Genomic DNA, 22,293 nt, shown 5'->3' on the forward strand with positions numbered 1-22,293 from the left:
ACATGTGAGATTTATTCCCAAAAAAGCTATTTAAATGGAAGTTCCATTGGGTTCTTAGGTCTACAGCTTAAGAAAGCACATGATTTAAAGTCTTTTAGAATGGATTAGTGTGAACTGCTTGGTTCTAAAAACACTTTCCTAGCCAGGATTGTTCATAGTTATAGGAATCGGATGTCTTAAGAGTTTAAAACCTCTGAAAACTTTGCATTTCTTGAGAATGTAAGAATTCAGTGATGATCTAAACCTAATTTGCAATGGGATTTGTGCTTTTTCTTTGTTTAAAATTCCAATAACCATTATATTGTCTTAGTTCAATGTAATTTCAATATATTCTACATCTACATTTAATAAAAAGCATTAAAAAAGTGTAGGAATACATAATTTTAGCTTGCAAGCTAGCTAACTATTCTGTTTTACCTTAAACAGTGCTTTATTTGAATCATTTTGATGATGATACATGAAAATGATACATGATTTTCAACATTTTAATCAAATTGAAATCTAAAAAGTGTGACGTGCAAAAGTATTCAGCCCCCTTAGTAGAGACATCTTTTGCTGCATTCTACAGATACAAGTCGTTTGGGGTTTGTCTCTACCAGCTTTGATTGTAAAAGTAAATCATACCCACAGCATGATACTGCCACCACCATGTTTCACAGTGGTGATGGTGTGTTCACAGTGATGAGCAGTTGTTTTCTGATACATAAAACACTGCATTTAGGCAAACAAAAAATCAACTTTGGTATCAACTGACCCCAAAACACCTTCTTCCACATGTTTTTTTTTTTTAGTTCCCTACATGGCATGTGGTTTCAAACTACAAAAATACCACTATTTACATTACATTACATTACATTACATTACATTTGGCAGACGCTTTTGTCCAAAGCGACTTACAATAGTGAAGTACAATGTAAAATAAGTTTAAAGGTAAAACATCTTTGGATAGGGATAAAAGGAGGTCAAAGGGGAATAATAGGATAGAGGAGTGAAGGAGGGGAAGAAGGAAATGAGGTTAGAAGTAGTTAGTGTGTTAGAGGTGTTAAGAGAGTAAGTGCTCTTTGAAGAGCAGTAAGTGCTCTTTGAAGCACTTTGATTTATATTGATTTATATAATAGTGCACTATTAAAGCACTATTGATTTATGTATTTATGTAAGCTCTTTGATTTATGTATTTCTTTCAACGAAGCTTTTCTTCTTGCCACTCTTCCACCAAGGCTGGATTTGTGGAGTACATGACTTATACTTGTCCTGTGGACAGATATTCCCATCTGAGCTGTGGATTTCTGCAGCTCCTCCAGAGTGACCATTGGTCTCTTGGCTGCAATTGCACCGTTCGCTCTGGGTTCTATTATTTATTTATTAGAGATTTCAAAGTAATGAATACTTTTGAATTTCACACTTGTTTAGATTTTTATTTGATTAAGATTTTGTAAACTGTGTATCATTTTCATTCCACTACACTTATGTGCTACTTTGTGTTGGTCACTTAAAATCTCAATAAAATACATTTAAGGTTTGTGGTTGTAAGGTGACAAAATGTGACAAGAAGTTTAAGGGGTATGAATACTTTTACAAGCTGCCGATATTGCTTTGATGTGTGCAGTTGGTACTTCATTTTGTAGCTCTCTTCTAAGGGGAAGGGGACACAAATCACAAAAAACAAGGGTTAAGGGTAGACTTGAGAAATGTGATTGGGCCTTTGTGACATCTGATTTTAATTCAATTCAAACTATGGCCTGAGGGACATTTGTGGCCCGTTTCCTTTTTTGAAGTGGCCCACGACGTATTTTAGAAATAAAATGAAAGTTTGCCCGCAGGTTTTTATAATGTGAGATTCAAAGTTTAAATGATAGGTGTCAGAAAACTGTCTATATATGGCGAGAATGTGCAGTTGTAGCGCAAAAACAGACCAAAGAGTCTAAAAGCGGAGAGGGTGCGCAGTTCTAGCGCAGAAAAACGGACCAAAGAGTCTAAAAGCAGCGAGAAAGCGCAGTTGTAGCTCAGAAAATGGGCCAAAGAGTCTAAAAGCGGAGAGAGCGCGCAGTTGTAGCTCAGAAAACGGGCCAGAGTCTAAAAGCGGAGAGACTCTCTACAGTTGTAGTGCAGAAAAACGGGCCAAAGAGTCTAAAAGCGGAGAGAGTGCTCAGTTGTGGCGCAGAAAACAGGCAAAAGAGTCTAAAAGTGGCGAGAATGCACAGTTGTGGCACAGAAAACGAACCAAAGAGTCTAAAAGCGGTGACAATGCGCAGTTGTAACGCAGAAAACGGGCCAAAGAGTCTAAAAGCGGCGAGAATGCGCAGTTGTAGCTCAGAAAACGGACCAAACAGTCTAAAAGCGGAGAGAATGCACAGTTGTGGCACAGAAAACGGGCCAAAGAGTCTAAAAGTGGAGAGAATGTGCAGTTGTAGCGCAGAAAAACAGACCAAAGAGTCTAAAAGCGGAAAGGGTGCAAAGTTGTAGCGCAGAAAAACAGACCAAAGAATCTAAAAGCGGAGAGAGTGCACAGTTGTAGCGCAGAAAAAACAGGCAAAAGAGTCTAAAAGTGGCAAGAATGCACAGTTGTGGCACAGAAAACGGGCCAAAGAGTCTAAAAGCGGAGAGAATGGGTAGTTGTAGCACAGGAAAACAGACCAAAGAGTCTAAAAGCGGAGAGGGTGCACAGTTATAGCGCAGAAAAACAGGCAAAAGAGTCTAAAAGTGGCGAGAATGCACAGTTGTGGCACAGAAAACGGGCCAAAGAGTCTAAAAGCGGAGAGAATGTGCAGTTGTAACGCAGAAAAACAGACCAAAGAGTCTAAAAAAGGAGAGAATGTGCAGTTGTAACGCAGAAAAACAGACCAAAGAGTCTAAAAGCGGAGAGGGTGCACAGTAATGAAGGAATTTAATATTAAGAGACATCATAAAACGAAACATCAATTTGAAAAGATAGATAAAGATAGTAACTCAAGTAAAATGCTGTGTAAATGATAGTAATCAAGAACATGTATTATTATAAGTAGTATATTTCATTATTTGTTTTATTACAGAGTCTGTGGCCCGTGACTTCAAATACATTTCTCATTCTGGCCCCCAACAAAAAAAGTTTGAACACCCCTGTTGTTGTAAAGCGTATGAAAGCTCCTTTATAATGAGCCATTATGTATCAAATCTCTGTGAATAACTTTTTTAAGTTTTTTAATCTTAACGATTGAATTTCTGAACAATATACAGCATTTTACGTTAAGATCTACCTTTTAATATATTTTCTCTTAGAAAAAAAAAATCTATTTATATTGTGCACACATTCTATGCAATTTCCTGTCACTGAGACTTAACCTGCAGTTGAATATGCACCTTTATGCCCTTTGAGAATTAATTAAGCCTTATGATAATTTCTTATAATAAAGTAGCTTTGTTGCTAGTGTACTTACACAGCATAATGCAATTCTTCTCCATTCATATACCCAGGTTCATGCATCCAGCCTCAGTGCACAGGGCCTGCCGTACTACAGCACCCCTGGAGCAGAGAGGGTTAAGTGCCTTCCTCAAGGGCAGTTAAGCAGACATTGGTATTGAACTCACAACCCTGTGATCAATAACCCAGCCACTACTGCCCCCGTGAATAATGATCCATACGAGCTACAAGCAAGCTTCTGTATCACCTCAGTGCATTGAAATGACATTCCCTGAAAGTAAATCTACTACTAAATGTCAGCGCTATTATCTAACAACATCAGCCATTCAGCTACCATTGTAGCTACCACTGCCAGAGACACTTCCCTATCAGACTATAACCAGATTTATTTTTTAGGCCTGTTTAGTGTATTAAACTGTGGTTACCAGACCTACAATGTCAGATTTAAGTGTTTTAAAAATTGCCTCTTTCAAAATGGCAACCTAAACAGAGTTTGTTACAGTCATGACCTTAAAATATTCGGTAACACTTTCTTTGAATGTCATCTCCATAAAACTCTATAAACATACTCATAACACATTATAATGCATTCATAAGGCATTATAAACATGGCTATACATATTTATAAAAATGTATGATTCATTATAGCAAGGTTTATGATGCATCATGAACTGTGATTGTAATGCATAATAGCTGTGTTTATAACATGTTATACATCAATATCAAGCCTCATTATCATGCCTAGAAAAGCTTCCAACTTATAAACACACCCTCAATAATCCTGTAAATATATTTTTAACCACTTATAAATTATTCTTGTCTTGAATATAACATTATTTATAGTCAATTATAATGTATTATAACAGGTCTTTGTGCGCTCTAAGTAAAGTGCCAGACTTTCATTGTAGGACTAAATTATTAATGATAGAGATATAATATTTTAACATATATTTTATAAGCACAGCTTATAATGTATTATGATCACAGGTCATAATGCTTAACAAACATGGCTATAATGGGTTATGCATTTTTTTATAAACATTTATAGCCAGGTTTATAATGCCTTATGAATGCATTATAATATGTTATGAATGTGGTTCTAGCGTCTAATAAAGATGACATTCATAGAAAGTGTTACCGAATATTCTTCTAGGAATTTGTTTTAGTCATTAATGCTTTTGTATAAAACTTGTTTTATTTAGTTTGAATTGAAATAACTGAGACAAAAAGGTTAAAAAAAAAGAGGTAAGATCTGATATGCCCAATAATATTCCAACTAATAACAAAACTGATTTACTCTACTAGATATTTGTTTTCAGCTGATTATAATAACAAAAAATATCATAATAAAGAGTTATTCCACAAAATGATGAGAAAAACGCTTATATATAGGACACACAATGAAAACTGTATACAAAAATGTAAACTTTTTAGTTTAAATAAAATAAGTACTTAGTAGAAATGCGCACTAAAATAAAAAGCATATAAAGTAGAGTAGTAGTAGCACCATACCTAGCTTCAGTTTAAGTGCAGGTAGTTTCACACTTTTTCTGTGGACATTATTAGGTTATTTACTGATATTATTTGGTTTGAAACATCATATAAAAATGTTTGAAGCACTAGAAGTAAATAATACAATATTGGTTGGGGGAAAAAAGCAAATTGCACAAATTTATTTTATTGTGATTTTTTATTTTCAACATTTTGTAGAATTGGCAATGATGCAATGATGATTAGATCCTGCAATTTATTTAGAGACCCAAGAGTGAATGTAAATACAACTGAATATGTGTTTTGAGCAAATAAATAGAGATATAATGGAAGAATAAATCAAGGAACTTTGAAAGAGATCTTATTTTTTAGGTCTTTTTCTCAATGTTTTTTGGGATGGGATGAAATTGCTATGTTTAGAAAGAGTAAGTTCCTAACCATATATGGTTTATGCTGATGGATAAAAGCATTCCTAAGTAAATAAGCTGAGAATACAAGGTTCTAAGGGTTAACACATTCAGCTCAATCACTAAAACAAACAGGACCTCACAAAGAGTTACATATACAAGGGGCAGACAAGATACACCTGGGGAGCTTAACAAGAGGGCTGGGTAAGAAATGACAATAGGCGAGGCTAAGGTGGAGCCAAGACAGAAGAACAAAAGCACTTCTGGTGAAGTACGCATTGTACAGGTTTTGTAATTACATGTGTATAAAGGTCAGTTAGACATATCAAAATATTTGGCCTCACTTTATAAGCAGTGTCCGTAATAACTGTGTAGTTACACATTAACAATCATGTAATAACAGTGTAAGTACTGATGAAGTAGACAAGTATATGTATTACATGCAGTTCTGAGGCTGGTGAACTTATCCTGTTCATTTCCTGTGATGGTCCTGATGAGAGCCAGTTTCATCATGACGTTTTGATGGTCTTTGCGACTACATTTGATGATCTATCTATTCACATAACTTTTTTTAATTAAGCCCACAATAATTGAACAGTTGAGTTAATTAAACTTTTATTTATAATTTTATTTATAATTTTTTCCCATTTCCTCCCCAATTTACACAGCCAATTACCCAACCCACTCATTCGGACTCCCCCTATCACTAGTAATACCCCAACACACCAGGAGGGTGAAGACTAACACATGCCTCCTCCAATACATGTGAAGCCAGCCACCGCTTCTGATGCAGCATGGCCGAGCAGCCAGCGCGCTTGGAGGACACCACAGCGGCTCAGTTCTGATACATCAGCTCACAGACGCCCTGTGCTGTGGACATCACCGTAGGAGTGATGTGGGGAGGGAGCAGAGCCAACTGTGCTTAACTGAGTCAAAGCAAATCGATGACTTGACTAACTTTTTTTAGTGTAGCACTGAACTTGTGTACGTGTCCCAGTATCTATCTATAATATGGATTAGAACATTCCTTAAACATTCCCGAGTTACATATACACAGGGGCCCGGGGAAGTTAACAAGAGGGCTGGGTAACAAATGACACTAGGCGGGGCTACGGTGGAGCCAAGACAGAAGGACAAAAGCAGGACACTCAGTGTTCTGGAAGGAGATGGTCATTTTTTGTCAGAATTCCAGAGGTGCTGATATTTTCCATGTTCCTCCTAAAACCGGTAGACATTACATTGTGAGTCGTCATTATGTCTAAGAGGAGAGAAGGCCTTATCTCCAGGTTTAGATGTTCCAACATTGCCTTAAATGTCAAGTCCTGGCTTGGCCGTGGGCCTGATCTTAATCCGTGTGTAGCTTGATCCCTTTTGCTTTGCTGTAAAGCCCAGGCTTTGAAATGGCCTTTGCTGGACCTGAACCACGAGCGCAGCTGTGTCACTTAGGCAGACTCTGAAGCTTCTCGCTTCACAGAGTGCTCTATTCTGCTCAACTAAATACCCTTTCATCTGAGTCACATCAAAGGTGTCTCTCTCTCCCTCTCTCTCTCTCTCTCTCTCTCTCTCTCGTTCTCTCTCTCTCGTTCTCCCTTGTGTGTGCGCTCCTTCTCTTAAAGGGCTTGTCCCTCTACATTTCTCTTAGCATGCGTTTCTCCCTGTACCCAGTTTAGAGAACATGAATAGACAGAGCGATGGAGAGCTTTTTCTATCAAGCCTTAAATGCATAATAGAATGCTGCTGTTTCGCTATTCATGCTCCTCTTTATCATTAATGCAAGATGTTCCAGCCTTGGCCTTGTTAGTATCTGAATTTCACTCCTTTAGTCTAGTGTTTCTGCCTATGCAAGTGTATAGCACTATAACAAACCACTATTTTGATACAGTTGCGTAATCTGTTCAGTGTATAAAGGGAGAAAAGATTACTCAAATTATGATTTGTCATGAATCGGTTCCAATGACTGAGTAATAACCTATTAACAATTGTGTAATAACAATGTAACTACTGGTGAAGTACTGGTGCAATTATACAGGTTTTGTAATTACATGTGTCTAAAGGACAGTTAGACATATCAAAATATTTGGTCACTGTTTAGCACAAGTGTCTCTGGTAACTGTGTAATTACCTATTAACAATCATGTAATAACAGTGTATGTATTGGTAAATTACATAATTACATGTACATCATTACATGCAGTTCTGAGGCTAGTAACTTTGGTGAACTTATCCTTTTCATTTTTCGGCATGGTCCTGATGAGACAAAAAATAAATAAATAAATAAATAAAAGCAACCCAAAGCAAATGTTTGGGCACTAGGATTGGATGTCGATATATACAAAGCTAGCCTTGAGTTTTCCAGAACTTGTTTGATGAAGCCAATGTACTTAATTTTTTTGGTGTACTATTTTTACAGACACTTAACAGGCCTTTAAAGAAGGCCATCAAAGAACAGAAAATAATCCTACAATCAAACATGTTGAAGTGTTTGGATCTTCCAAGAGTAGTTGGCAGAGGGAACCCATCAAATCTAAAACTTAGGGTGTAGGAAACTCATCTGTGTTTACAGGTAGTTTCTGATTGCATTTTTATTTCAATTTAACTAGGCCAATTGTCCCAACCATTCAGCTGCTACTCTACCTATCATTGGTCATGAAGAGTCATTAAAATAAAATAAAAAAATCATTGAATTTGAAAATTCCCATTCCTGGATGAGTTTTGGGGAAAAAAACACCCAGGAAGTTTTGGAAAAGTCATGGAAATTCGGTCTACAAATCATTGTGTTTCACTATATCGATGGATAAAATCTAGTTTGAGCTAACAAATACGTCAGCTCAGAGTTAATTTCAATACTTTAGCCATACACAATGAAGCTCTCAGGATCTGAAACGTATTTTATTATTAAAACTTGTGTGCCAGATTTATTTTAGGCCTATTATCAATTTCTATTAGTTTTAGTTGATTTTTGGTTTTATTGTCCATGTTTGCACTGATGTTTTAAACATCTTATTGGTCAAAAAGTGTATGATACCTGCTAGTGAAGCCACAACACAAGGACAGTAAAGACTAGCACATGCCTCCTCCGATACATTGTCGCCTTTTTTCAAACTGCTGCTGATGTAGCACTGCCGAGCAGCATCAGATGCTTTACTTTCCTTCCTTTTGGAGGAAAGCGCAGCGACTCGGTTCTGATACATCAGCTAACAGCTGAGTAGCAGCTGATTGATATTGCTCTAGGAGTGATAAGGGGAAAGAGTGCCATCTACCCACCCAGAGAGAGCAAGGCCAATTGTGCTCTCTCAGGGCTTTGGCAGCTTAATGGCAAGCTGCATGACTGGGATTCGAAACAGTGCTCTCCAATAATAATGGCAGCACCTTAGACGAATTGACCACTAATATGGGTTCATACATATTTGAGCTTCAGTTAAAAAACACCTTGAGGTTCTGGGACTATCAATACAAAAACTGAAGATGAAGTGTTACACAGCTGAAAGAATTCTGCATAGAGGAGTGGGAAACACTTTCTCAGAGTCAATATCAGAGACTGGTAGATTTAATTCAAATCACTGTTAGCCGAATCTTGACCATAGTCTCTTATGGGTTTTAAACCACTGGACCACTTGGCGCCCCACAGTTATTGGTTTAAAGGCTGTGTTCATGTGTGTATATTAATTTTTTTGCCATCCTTATCCAGAAATCATGGTGGATAAATGTGTAATCTGCAGAAATCAACAGTGCAGCACCAGTGGCTTCAGCGCCTTGTTGCTCTCCTGTGTTTACTGGCTGTTTATTATTCAGCCGGTGCAGACATTGACTGCTTTGCCTCAGCCCCCTTGCTAATTGACTGTCGTTAATAAGTGGGGATGCGCAGGAGGCCGTTTCTCAGTGCCGGTCCCCAGAGGGGTGAGGCTCACTGTCTCACACACCCACTGCCGCACTCTTCCTGGCCCTGGAAAGGCCGGAGGTGTATTAATTCACTTCCCACACGTGGGAGGCCTGCACTAAGCAAACAGGGGGCAAACACAATGGAGAGTAATTTATGAGCTTTCGAGTGGTGAGTGTGTGAATGTAGTGGTGTGTATGTGTGTGTGTTTATGCCCGTATGATGTAACTGAATGCAAATAGATCTTTTTAGAACTAACTAATAATGTTTAAAAAGCAAATAAATAAACTCTTTTTTTCTACTTCAGCTTCTTCTCTCTCTTGGTAACCAATTTTTATGTGCTTTTGTAACATCTGATGCAATCCCATAAAGTCCAGCTGTCCTGTAGAGCAACACTAAACACAGACATGTTCATCTCCAGAAGAACTTATAGAACTATATTGGTATACTGTTATGACCAGACCTAAACACAATACCATTGTTCCTCAACAGCTGCCTGCTTTCCAGGCCTAAAATTAATTTGTGCTTTTATTAATTTCCAAAATATTCCCAAAGAACTTTACTAAGCATTCTGTTATTTAGACCCAAACACAGCCTTTATTAATCTCCAGAACGCCCCCATTGTTTTTTATTTATGGCTCTTTTATCCAGACCTGAAAATAGCCTTTATTAATCTCCTAAATCCATAGTTATATGCCAACTCTACTACTAACCAAACACAGCTTCAATTTAATCTCCAAAACGATCCTATAATAAAACCCAGACACAGCCTTATTAATCTGCAATATTAGCATGTAGTTCTACAACAACTGTTCTACTAAAGAAGCCCAGCAGCCTTATTCATCTGCAACATTGCCTCTTAGTTCATTATAAACTGCCCTAGTACCAAACCAAAATGCATCTTTAATAGTCTCAAAAAAAATCTTCCTATAGTTCAATATCAATCTATGCAAATGTAGGTTTATTAATCTCTAAAATGATCCCATAGTTCTACATCAACTGTCCTACTAACCAAACCCAATGCTGGCTAATTAATCTCTGAAACTGTCTCATAGTTCTACACCAACTGTTCTTCTAACCAAACCAAATGCAGAACATTTATCCAATGGTTCTACACCAACTAAAATAATCAACAAACCAAACCAAACCAAATGCAGAACATTTATCCAATGGTTCTACACCAACTATAATAATCAACAAACCAAACCAAACCAAATGCAGAACATTTATCCAATGGTTCTACACCAACTATAATAATCAACAAACCAAACCAAACCAAATGCAGAACATTTATCCAATGGTTCTACACCAACTATAATACTCAACAAACCAAACCAAACCAAACCAAATGCAGGCTAAGTTAATCTCTAAAATAATCTTTTAAATCTACACCAACTGTCATACTAACAAAAACCATCCTAAACCCAAACAGGAGTTTATTAATCTCCAAATTTACCTCATAGTTCTACATCAACTGTCCTACTATCCAACCCAAACACAGCCTTATTATTCTCCAGTATCACTCTATAGTTCTACGCCAACTGTCCTACTAACCAAACTAAATGCAGGCTAATTAATCTCCAAAATTATCTCATAGTTCTACACCAACTGTTCTTCTAACCAAACCAAACCAAATGCAGAACATTTATCCAATGGCTCTACACCAACTATAATACTCAACAAACCAAACCAAACCAAATGCAGAACATTTATCCAATGGCTCTACACCAACTATAATACTCAACAAACCAAACCAAACCAAAGTTAATCTCTAAAATAATCCAATAGTTCAACACCAACTGTCATACTAACAAAAACCAAACCAAATGCAGCCTAATTAATCTCCGAAATCATCCATTAGTTCTATACCAACTGTCCTACTAACCAAAACAAATGCAAGCTTATTAATCTCCAGAATTATCCAAAAGTTCATCAAATGTCCTAAAAACCAAACCAAACACAGGCTAATTATTCTCCAAATTTACCTCATAGTTCTACATCAACTGTCCTACTAACCAAACCCAAATGCAGATTTATTAACATCCAAAATGATCTGATAGTTCTACATCTCATGTCCTACCAACCAAAGCCAAACACAGCCTAATTCATTTACATTATCACTCCATAGTTCTACACCAACTGTCCTACTAACCAAACCCAAACACAGCCTTATAAATGTCCAATATAACCCCATAGTTCCACATCTACTCTCATACAAATAATCTTAGTTACTCTTTAACTAACCAGTCCTTCTCCATCCATTTCTATTCAAACTTTTTTCTATCCCACTAATCTAATCATAGCTTTTGAATAAATCTTTATTAAACAACTTTATTATCTCCAAAAAACCCATGGTTCTCCACTAACTGTCCTTCTGCCCTGACCCAAACACAGCTATATTTACTTCCAAAATAATATTTCAGTTTTATACTAAGTTCAGTGTTAACTGGACCAACACACAACTTTCATTTTATCTTCCAAACAATAGTGCAATAGTTCTTTAGTAACTTCCCTGCTTTCTGCAATTATACGCTAACTTTGCTTCTGACCAGAAATAAACACAGCTGTATTTGCTAATTAACCCTGTTATTATTCAGTCATAAACACAGCATTATTATCTCCAGAACATTGCCACAGTTATTGCTAACCAGACCAAAACATAACAACATGAATTGATAAATGGATACAGATAGTGCTGGAAAGTTGTGTTTGTTTGGGTATGCGTGAACACTTGTAGTTTTCAGATGAAAAATGTTTTGAAATATGTTTGTCTGGCACTCATTTGTCAAGTGATTTTTTTCTCTTTCTCTCTCTCTATTGTTCAGCTCCTGCGTTTGACTATGACGACATCCCCTCCCCGCTGAGCGAGTCGGAGAGCACGATCACGGTACTGCTGCGGCCGGCGCTGGGTAGAGGAGCTCCTGTCAGGTACTCAGCTGCTTTTTCCCTCAGCACCACAGATCTCACCACGCTCCCTTCCCCTCACCTCTTACACGTTTAGCACCGGCGTTGAAGGGTACATTTATGTGCTTACTGTTGCCATGGCAGCGGTGGGAAGAAATAATGCTTTGTGCGCCATGTGCGAAGCCCCGTTTGCTGAATTGCTGGACTGTTCTGTTCCTTTTCCTACTTTTTTTTTTTGAGTGATGATGGTAGTTCAGACTATGAACTGATTTGAACTCGGTCACTTACACATACAGTCATGTGAAAAGAATGTGGCCACCCCATGAAAAGCTTGTATTTAATCATATGGGAAATTGAGCTTCAGCTGAACAGTACTTTGAGGTTGTGATGAGGTATTACACAGCTGAAAGAATTCTGCATAGAGGAGTGGGAAACACTTTCTCAGAGTCAATGTCAGAGACTGATAGGAAATGTCTAATTTTTTATCACATTTCATGCTGCTTGACTTTAGTAGCCAAATTCTGAGAGAGCACAATTGAACATGGTCTCTCATGGGTGGGTAGATGATGCTCTGTTAGCTGTTAACAAAAGAAAAGCTATGCTGATTATCAGTGTTGGGAAGGTTACTTTTAAAATGTAATCCCTTACAGATTACTGATTACATCACTCAAAATGTAATTTGTAACGTAATCAGTTACATTACTTCAAGTGAGTAACGTAATCTGATTACTTTGGATTACTTACAATATTGTCATTTTTTTAAGCCTGAATGAATGTAGCAACCACATATTGCATATTATCCTTTTATTTTTCTTTCCAGTTAACAAATAGATAAACAAATAAAACAGCCTTTTCAATCACTCTATAAAAATACTTATGAAACCATTTCATCAAACTATTTTATGAAACACTTCTATAAATTGATGATAAAACAATTTAAAACCAAACAATGTAACAACAACTGTAAGCTATCTACTTGCAGGTTTGCCACCAGTGTTAATTTTGACAACAAATTTTGATTTAGTCTTAGTCATAGTTTTGTGACGAAAATAGCATTTAGTTTTAGTCACAATTCAGTAATTTAGTCGACTTAGTTTTAGTCAACTTAATGTCATAAGAATATAGTCTACTAAAATTACAGTAAATTTAGTCGACTAAAATGTAAAGGGTGTAAATGTAAATGCTTTTTTCATCAGTTCCCTTGAATTATTAACTATACACTTATACGAAATGAAACGTTTAATAACCAATTGAGTAATATTGTTAATGTTTGAAAGTGAAATATATTTATATATGATTTAATGTATATTATTATTATTATTATAGGTGTGTGACTATATATTTTACATTTAAAATTTTGCTCTAGAAATCAGGTCATAAAACAACTGAATAGTTAAATTATAGTTTAAACAGAGCTGTAGATGCAAAAACAGCTTTTAAATGATCTAGTTTTATCTCCAGCACTAACCCAGCACACCTACTGGAGCTACAGCAGGGGTCTCAAACTCATTTTTGCCGAGGGCCACATTGGCATATTGGCTGTCCTCTGAGGGCCAGATGTAACTTATAAATATAAGAAAATGTAACCAGATGTAATATAAAATGAATGTAATTACTCCTTAATGTTAAATAACTCTCAATATACTATTTATTCAATCAAATATTACAGTTGCATGGAAAAATGGTTGCTTGTTGCTCTATTAACATAAATCCTTTTAATTTATAAGTTATATTAACTTTGATCAAAACGTTTGATACTGAAATAAGGCTTAATAAATATAAAATCAAAAATTGTGAGCTGTGACAGATTTAGCATTTCCTCAGATTTAGCAGTTCCTCATCCAACCACTAGTCGGAGCTGCAGCTGCAGCACCACAAGCCCGCAGTCTTTGCTTAGTCAGAGCTGCAGCCCAGCCACGGGCTACAGGGCTCAGCTGAGCCGGTCTGGAGCGTTTTTAAAAATTTGTAAGTTCTTCTGTGTATGAAATAAAATAACCCCACTAACCGGATAATACAGCTCTCTACAGTTCATCTTTCAGCCCAAGCAGCTAACAGCAGCAGGTTAGAACAGCCGACACGGAGGCACTGCTCGGATTACATTATAAACAGGTCAGTTAGCGCGCTGTTAACCTCAGGATGTTTATAACTACGGAGTTTAGTGGACACACCACGGCTGCAAGGTTAGACTGTTGAAGGCTACTGAAGACTACTAAAGCAGGCAACGCAGCGTAAGCAAAAAAAAAACAAAAACCACACACACACACCAAAATACAAGTTAAGATAAAATATGAAAACGAACATAATAAAGCATAAATAATTAAATTGAATTGCGGGCCAGATGTATGTTTATTTTGTTAACCCGTGAGGGGCCGTATGAAACCGCGTCGCGGGCCGCATGTGGCCCGCGGGCCGCTACTTTGAGACCCCTGAGCTACAGTCTATAAATGAGATCAAAAACACACCTTCACACACTGTCCTGTAGAGATGCTCTCAGGATGTACTGAGAGACTTCATGAGTTAAAGTGAGAAACTTATGAGAAAGTGCTGTAAGGAACTTTACACAGACTTTTGGGTTCATAGATTCACTTATTTTATTGTTTTATTTTGGATATATTATTGAGTTTCTTTCTGACCTGCTCCTGCTTTAACACTAGCTATATCTTTCCCACTGTGAGACTAAACAGATGATCTGATCTTAATGAGTGAGTTCTGTATCAGTTCTGTGTTTTAGTGCACTGCCGAGTTAAACACCCCATCAGCTCATGACATAACATCAGTATTAAAACGCGGATCTCTGCATGGAGATCTGTGGGACTCTGGTCTGCAGAAGCTGAAAGATTAGTGGTGTTTTTACCGGAGATGGAGTCGCTCCACACGGTTTACACGTTATCTTGTTTTTTGCGACGTCAAAGGAGAAATATATCGCCCCTCTCTCTCTCTCTCCTTGCTGAACACTGTCGAGTTAACTTCCAGTCGAGCTCCGTAAGTATCGACAGGTTAATTCCCGGGTTTGTAACTGAGCGCGCAGCGCTACTGCAGGAAAAACAGGTACTGATTGGATGAGTACCCCGCTTGTCCCGCCTCTCCACCTTCGCTAAAGTAGCAGTGATTGGATCTCTTCCTAACTGGTCACTACCTTTCACAGAACTAAATCAGTTCTGATTGGATTTCGTCCCTGCCAAACATTTTCGTCTCGTTTTTATTCGTTGACCAAAATGTCAATTAATTTCGTCTCGTTGTGTGTCCGGAGCCGCTGTCTGCCCCTCCTCCCTGTGTGTGTGTGTGTGCAGCGAGATGGGAGAAGGGGCAGACAGTTCCCTGTCATATCAGAGCGATTCACCGCAAAATGTTATTTGCGTTTTGTCAGTGTTGGAAGAGCAAAAATAGGAAAGTACCGCAATGTAATCCTTTAATTTTAGCAGAGTAACTGTAATCTGATTACCATTTATTGAAGCAGTAACTGTAACGGATTACAGTTACTTATAATTTGTAATCTGATTACGTAACGCCGTTACATGTAATCCGTTACTTCCCAACACTGCTGATTATCCTACCCACTCAGCTGCTAAGCAGTACTCCACCTATATTACTAGTTATGCCCCAACACCAGGAGGGTGAAGACCAACACATGCCTCCTCCGACACATGTGAAGCCAGCCACTGCCTCTTTTCCAACTGCTGCTGATGCATCATGGAAAGGGCAGCAACTCAGTTCCGATACATCAGCTCACAGATGCCTTGTGCTGATCGACATCACCTTTTGGAGTGATGTGAGCGCCATCAAATGAGCGCCATCTACCCATCCAGAGAAAGCAAGGCCAATCATGCTCTCTCAGGGTCCTGGCAGCTCATGGCAAGCTGCATGACCTGGATTCGAATCAGCAATCTCCTGATCATAGCCTTAGTCCACTGGACCACTCATATGGGCATTTAAGATTCTGAGACCATCAGTACAAAAACTGAAGATGGTGTAAAACACAGCTGAAAGAATTCTGCATAGAGGAGTGGGAAACACTTTATCCTATTCAATGTCAGAGACTGGTAGATTGCTTGCCATAAGCAGCCAGAGTCTGAGAGAGCACAATTGACCATGGTCTCTCATAAGTGAGGAGATGACCCTCTCTCTCCACATCACTTCCATTGTAATGTTGGTTAGCACAGGTGTCTATTGGCTGTTGTATCAGAGCTGGTCCTGGATCAGTGCTTCCTCCAATCATGTTGGCTACCCAGTGATGCTGTATTAGTGGCAGCTCAAACAGAGGTGGTGGCTGGTTTTACACGTGCTAGCCTTCACTTTCTTAGTGTTAGGGGCATTATTTGGGGTAATTATCCTTCCAAATAAATACAAAGTCCATATGAATATGTTCAAAAGGGTATTAAATATGTGTTAAAATGACTGTTGTGTTGTGCTCTCTACAGTACCTATCATGTGGTGGTGGTGGAGGAGGACGGCTCACGGCAGGTGAAGAGGAGAGAGCTGGGTCATCAGGACTGCTTCCCAGCTCCCTCGTCTCAGGGTGAAGTAGTGGGCAGATCAGGAGCCACGCCTTCTCATTACTACACTGCAGAACTTCCTCCCAGCAGCCTGCCGGAGGCCACTCCCTTCACAGTCGGGGACAACCACACCTACAACGGATACTGGAACACCCCACTGGATCCCAGCAAGAACTACCTGATCTACTTCCAGGCCGCCAGCAACTTCAGAGGGGTGAGTGGCTGATAGGCATGAACCAGAACTTCCAAACGTCTGCTTTTTTGTTATTCCCCATCATCTTACAGTCTGTGTGGATAGGTCTTAATGAGGCTCAGTAAGACTCCAGTCATGCCAGAAGACCCAGCAATAACACTTCCTATGAACCCTGTACTCATAATGCATTATAAATGCATTCATAATGCATTATATGACATGCATTAAACCTCATATTAACTGTAATAAGGCTGTATAATAACTTATAAATACTTACAGCGACATTCATTACACATTATAAACTACAAGTATAAGGGTTTATAAAGAAAAGGCTTATATCTGTTCGTAAGAACATTGTACAATGTAGTGTTGTAATGCACTATAACACAGATTTGGTATAATGCATTATAATATGCAGATTTCTCAAATTGGGCGTAACACATTATTGTGCGTAACACATTATAAAGCCTTATATACAGTCATTACTGACTTTAAAAGTTTACATATGCTTTTTAAACATGAAGTAAATTTTATCATGCCTCACTGTAATGTCTTATAGAGCATCGAGTTCTCTTTTCTGTCTGTAAGTGAAGTGTGTTTTAAACATTAAGCAAATGTTGTTATGCCTTACTGTAGGCATTTGAAAAGGCATTTGAAAACACACTTCACTTAAAGCCAATAACAAGCACTCATAATGCTCTATAAGACATTATAGGGAGGCATAATAAAATTTACTTCATGTTTAAAAAGTCTAACTTAAAAACTTAAAGTCAGTAATGACTGTACATAAACCTTTATAATGTGTTACGAGCTTATATAAAAGCTTAATTTGAGAAATCATAGCTGTAGATTATAATGCATTATACCAAAATATACCAAATCTGTGTTTTAGTGCATTACACCACTACATTGTGCAATGCTATTATGAATAGATATCATAAGGCATTATAAGCCCTTTCTTTATAAACCCTTATACTTGTAGTTACTAATGTGTTATGAATGTCGCTGTAAGTACTTATGAGTTATTATATAGGCTTATTACAAGGTATTACTATAAGGTATTATGCATGTCATATAATGCATTATGAATGCATTCATCAGGCATTATAAATGCAGGGATCATAGGAAGTGTTACCAACCCAGCCACAACCCATTTTTAATGTCCTGGCAGAGAAAAGGAGGTTGTCACTCACAATTTTACGGTACATGGCTCCATCCATTCTACCATTGATACAATGAAGTAGTCCAGAGAAACCCCCCTAAAACACCTCCACACATGGCAAGTTGTGTTAATGCCAAAGAGCCCAGTTTTTGTCTCAGAATCATCCAGGTGTTCATTAATGGCAAACTTCAGCCAGGCCTGCACATGTGTCTTCCTGAGCAGGGGGACATTGAGGGCACTGCAGGATTTTAATTCATTACAGCGTAACTTGTTACCAATGGTATTCTTGGTGACTGTGGTCCCAGCTACCTTGAGATCATTAACAAGTTCTTTCCATGTAGTTTAAGGGTGATCTTTCACCTTCCTTTTGTTTAAAGATACCCCACAAGGTGAGATTTTGCATGGAGCCTTAGATCGGTGTTGAGTGACAGCGATTTTGTATTTCTTACATTTTCTTACTATTGCACCAACAGTTATCTCCTTCTCACCCAGCGTCTTACTTATGGTTTTGTAGCTCAATCCAGCCTCGTTCTGCAGGTCTGTGATCTTTTCCCTGAAAACTTTAGAAAGCTCTTTGGTCTTGCCCATGTTGTAGAGGTTTTAGAGAGTCTGAATAATTAATTGAGTTTGTGGACAGGAGTCTTTTATACAGGTGACAGGAATTTAAGACAGCTGCCTTAATCAACAGGTAATGAGTTGATTAGGATCATCAAACTGGTCTGTAGGAACCAGAACTCTTAATTTTTAGTAGGGGATCAAATACTTTTTTCTCTCTGCAAAATGGAAATAAGTCATGGGTCCTTCTACTTTTATAAGCCTTCCAGGAACATCAGAGAAACATTTCCACAACATGATGCTGCCACCACCATGCTTCACAGTGGGGATGGTGTGTTTGTGGTGTGTTTACTCAGTGCTTGGTGTCTAATCTGATGGCTAAAACATCTTCATTGTGGCATTTTTTTTTAAACCAAATAACATCCTTTCAGCTAATATTGGAGTTTCCCACCAATGTAAGCATTTCTCAAACAAAGGTTACTGTCCCATAAAGCTTTGGCTGATGAAAAAAAACTCATCATTGACATTAAAATCTATTTTAACTTTTACATTAACCTTTTTATTTTGGTAAATTCTCTTAAAAATAACTGTAATAGCTTTGAATATGCACTGTATTTAAATATGATCACATTAAATAGATTTTAACATCTTTTTTTCTACATTCTTAATATCACTCGTCAAGAGTTTGGAATAAATCAACTCTCCACATTTGATTAAAACCAGTAAATAGAGCCGTCTGAATTTAATTAGCTCCTAAACAAAAGGGTGTATACGAAAAAGAATTCACACAAAGCATTACACACACATGATTGACACACATAGTCAATCATTAGCTGGAGGTGCAACATCACATGTCTATTCTAAACGCAGTGAGACATCCTGCTTTATTTTCTGTTCCTTTGTGTTCACATGTCTGTGCTAGATGTGATGTAGAATAGATTAAATGAGTCAGGTTATCATATTGATGCTTCAGCTAAAGACATTTTGTTGATTTACTATGAAATAACTTACTATGATATCAAGATATCTACTACCATTAAATCAATCAATCAATCAATCAATCAGTCAATCAATCAATCAATACAAATGTTGTCTTTTTTTATTGTGTTTTATATTGTAGATTATTATGCTAAACAAGCCAAAATATGTTTTATACTTTAGATTCTTCAAAGTAGCACCTTTTGCTTTGATGCAATCTTTGGAGTTCCTAAAGGTGCTAAGCTCTTGTTAATTACATATTTTGTAGTCTTTAGTTAATAGGTCTTTAAATATTAATACTAAATAAAACTAAATAATATAAATAAAGAACAAATATGAATGAGAATGTGTATCCAAACTTTTGAATTTGAACTTTATATGGTACTAGTCAAAAGTTTGGATACACATTCTCATTTATATTTGTTCTTTTTTATATGATTTAGTTTTATTTAGTATTTATATTTAAAGACCTATTAAATATATAAAGTGTAAAAAAAAAAAACCTTTACAATTTCTTCATTTTGTTTCATTTCATTTGGTACCTATTACACATATTTATTTTTTTCTTTTCAATTATATATTTTTTTCATATTAGAGATGAAATCGGAATTATGCCGGACAAATAATTGTTTGAACAATGCTCAATATTTAATATTATTTGTATTTAACATTTAACAGAACATTTATGTAAACTTTAACTTAACCTTAAATGAAAAGGGTTATATATAGTATATAATATGTTTCTAGTTTAACTCTGGCAAATTTTACATACTGTATGTATATAGGATCTATATAGATCTTTCTACCAACGTTTTTTTCACCAATCTGGAAAATGTTTTGACTAGACAAACAATCGTTTAAAGCAGCAGTCCCTAATACATATTATTTCAATTTTAAATCAGTAGTATTCCTGATTTGGGAGGGGCCAAAATATTCTAATGAGTGGTATTAGTGTCCTAGAATGACAATCCCTTCAGTCTAATATACAGCTCTGGAAAAAGAAATAAGAGACCACTTCAATTTCTGAGTCAGTTTCTCTGATTTTTCTATTTATAGGTATATGTTTAAATGAGTAAAATGAATATTGTGGTTTTATTCTATAAACTACAGACAAAATTTCTCTAAAATTCCAAATAAAAATATTGTCATTTAGAGCATTTATTTACAGAAAATGAGAAATGGCTGAAATAACAAAAAAAAAGCTGCAGAGCTTTCAGACCTCAAATAATGCAGAAAAGTTTTAAGGGTAGTTCAGAAATCAATATTTGGTGGAATAACCCTGGTATTTAATCACTTTTTTATGCATCTTGGCACGTTCTCCTCCACCAGTCTTGCACACTGCTTTTGGATAACTTTAAGCCTTTACTCCTGGTGCAAAAATCCAAGAAGTTCAGCTTGGTTTGATGGCTTGTGATCATCCATTTTTATCTTGATTATATTCCAGAGGTTTTCAATTTGGGAAAATCTAAAAGAAGCTCATCATTAAGTAGTCTATTATTTTTTCCGAAGCTGTATTCATTCTAAAAACTGAGAAGTCTGGTAAGTTTGTTTGAAATAACTGCACTCTACATTTTTTAAGTATTTTAGAAAATTACCCAAATTATATACTTAAAAACACAACATTTCACACAGTAATTTATTTAAATTTGTCTGCATTAAAGAGATTCTTCCATAAACAGACTTCCAAACTTGCAGACTGTCACTTCTTCATCATCCGTGGTTCAGTATTGTACAGAGCTTTTTTTTAACTGTACTAAAGGCCCCTTGAACAACAACCATAAAAAGTGTATATTTCTGTGCAATGCCTATCCAGCTAGCTGTATATGTGTCGGATATTGGAGCACAATTCCAATATCAGCGTAGGTCATATATTCCTGATCACAGACGTTTTTTCTCCTGAACGTTTCTTGAAAATGGAGTTATTAGCTGGAAATTGCTGCGTGCACGAGTCGTCAGATTTCGCAGTCTGTAATCAGCTTTGCCACTCTGACTGCTTCAGTTCTTTTGCATAAACATCTAGCACGTTCGTGCGCCGGGAAGGATTTGACATTTTGCCGTTCTTCACGCTCAATTTGCCCCAGCGAGCAGGAGTTACCTGCACGTTGTGACTTATGGACTGCGGTTTCTAAGCCGTGTGACAGGTTGTCGATGAAGCTCCGGTCAATATAACGACTAGGCCTCTCTGTCCCCTTTTTAATATTCAAGCTCCTCCAATTATGCGGCTCCTACCGCGTCCGGGCTATGGGAAGTCTAGGCTTCTGAAAGTTGAATGTTCAGTTCTGCCTCGAGTTTTTTACCAAACTGAAAGAAGTTTTCTTGATATGGCTTCCTGTTTTTTTTTTTTTCTCTATAATCCTGAATAGTTCATTCCTCACAGAGGAGAGGCACTCCAATTACCCGCTGCAGAGACTGGCACACTGCAGAAAGCAAGCTGTTCAGTGGGATAGCGAAAAGTATTACACCTGCGCCACACATGCTGCTTTGAATATAGATTGGAATCTGACCTGAAAACACTTCTCTTTTCCCATGTTTTAGTGTTGGTTTTTGGCCATCGCACCACCCAAAAGTTCTACCTTTGGAATAAACGTGCTGTGAGTTCAGATCAGTTCATTTTGAGTGTATATGTATGTCCATTGAATAGGCTGTAGGACTTAAAACGTTAAAATAACACTCTTTTGAGAGTTTATATTTTACCTCTCTTCAGGAGCTACAGCATCCCATCTCTCAGAGCTCTTAGTTCTTAGAACTCTTAAAACTCCTTTACAATGTTTTTCACACTATAAGGCGTACTGAATTATAAGGCACACTATCGAAAAAAATATATTTTTTGGTCTAT

The 22,293-nt window shown here is 37.2% G+C and overlaps 1 protein-coding gene across 5 annotated transcripts in view; it reads left to right on the forward strand.

Annotated features, from left to right (window-relative positions):
• The window catches only part of ptprua (protein tyrosine phosphatase receptor type Ua), a 558,925-nt gene that overhangs the window by 405,086 nt on the left and 131,546 nt on the right, over positions 1-22,293 (forward strand). For all 5 annotated transcript variants that reach the window (XM_049476164.1, XM_022682961.2, XM_022682962.2 and 2 more), the window contains exons 11-12: positions 11,998-12,100; positions 16,495-16,783. In XM_049476164.1, the coding sequence (XP_049332121.1) occupies positions 11,998-12,100; positions 16,495-16,783 (392 nt within the window). The remainder of the gene's footprint in view (positions 1-11,997; positions 12,101-16,494; positions 16,784-22,293) is intronic.

Source organism: Astyanax mexicanus, chromosome 3 (genome assembly GCF_023375975.1).
Source record: "Astyanax mexicanus isolate ESR-SI-001 chromosome 3, AstMex3_surface, whole genome shotgun sequence".
Taxonomy (NCBI): Eukaryota; Metazoa; Chordata; class Actinopteri; order Characiformes; family Acestrorhamphidae; genus Astyanax; species Astyanax mexicanus.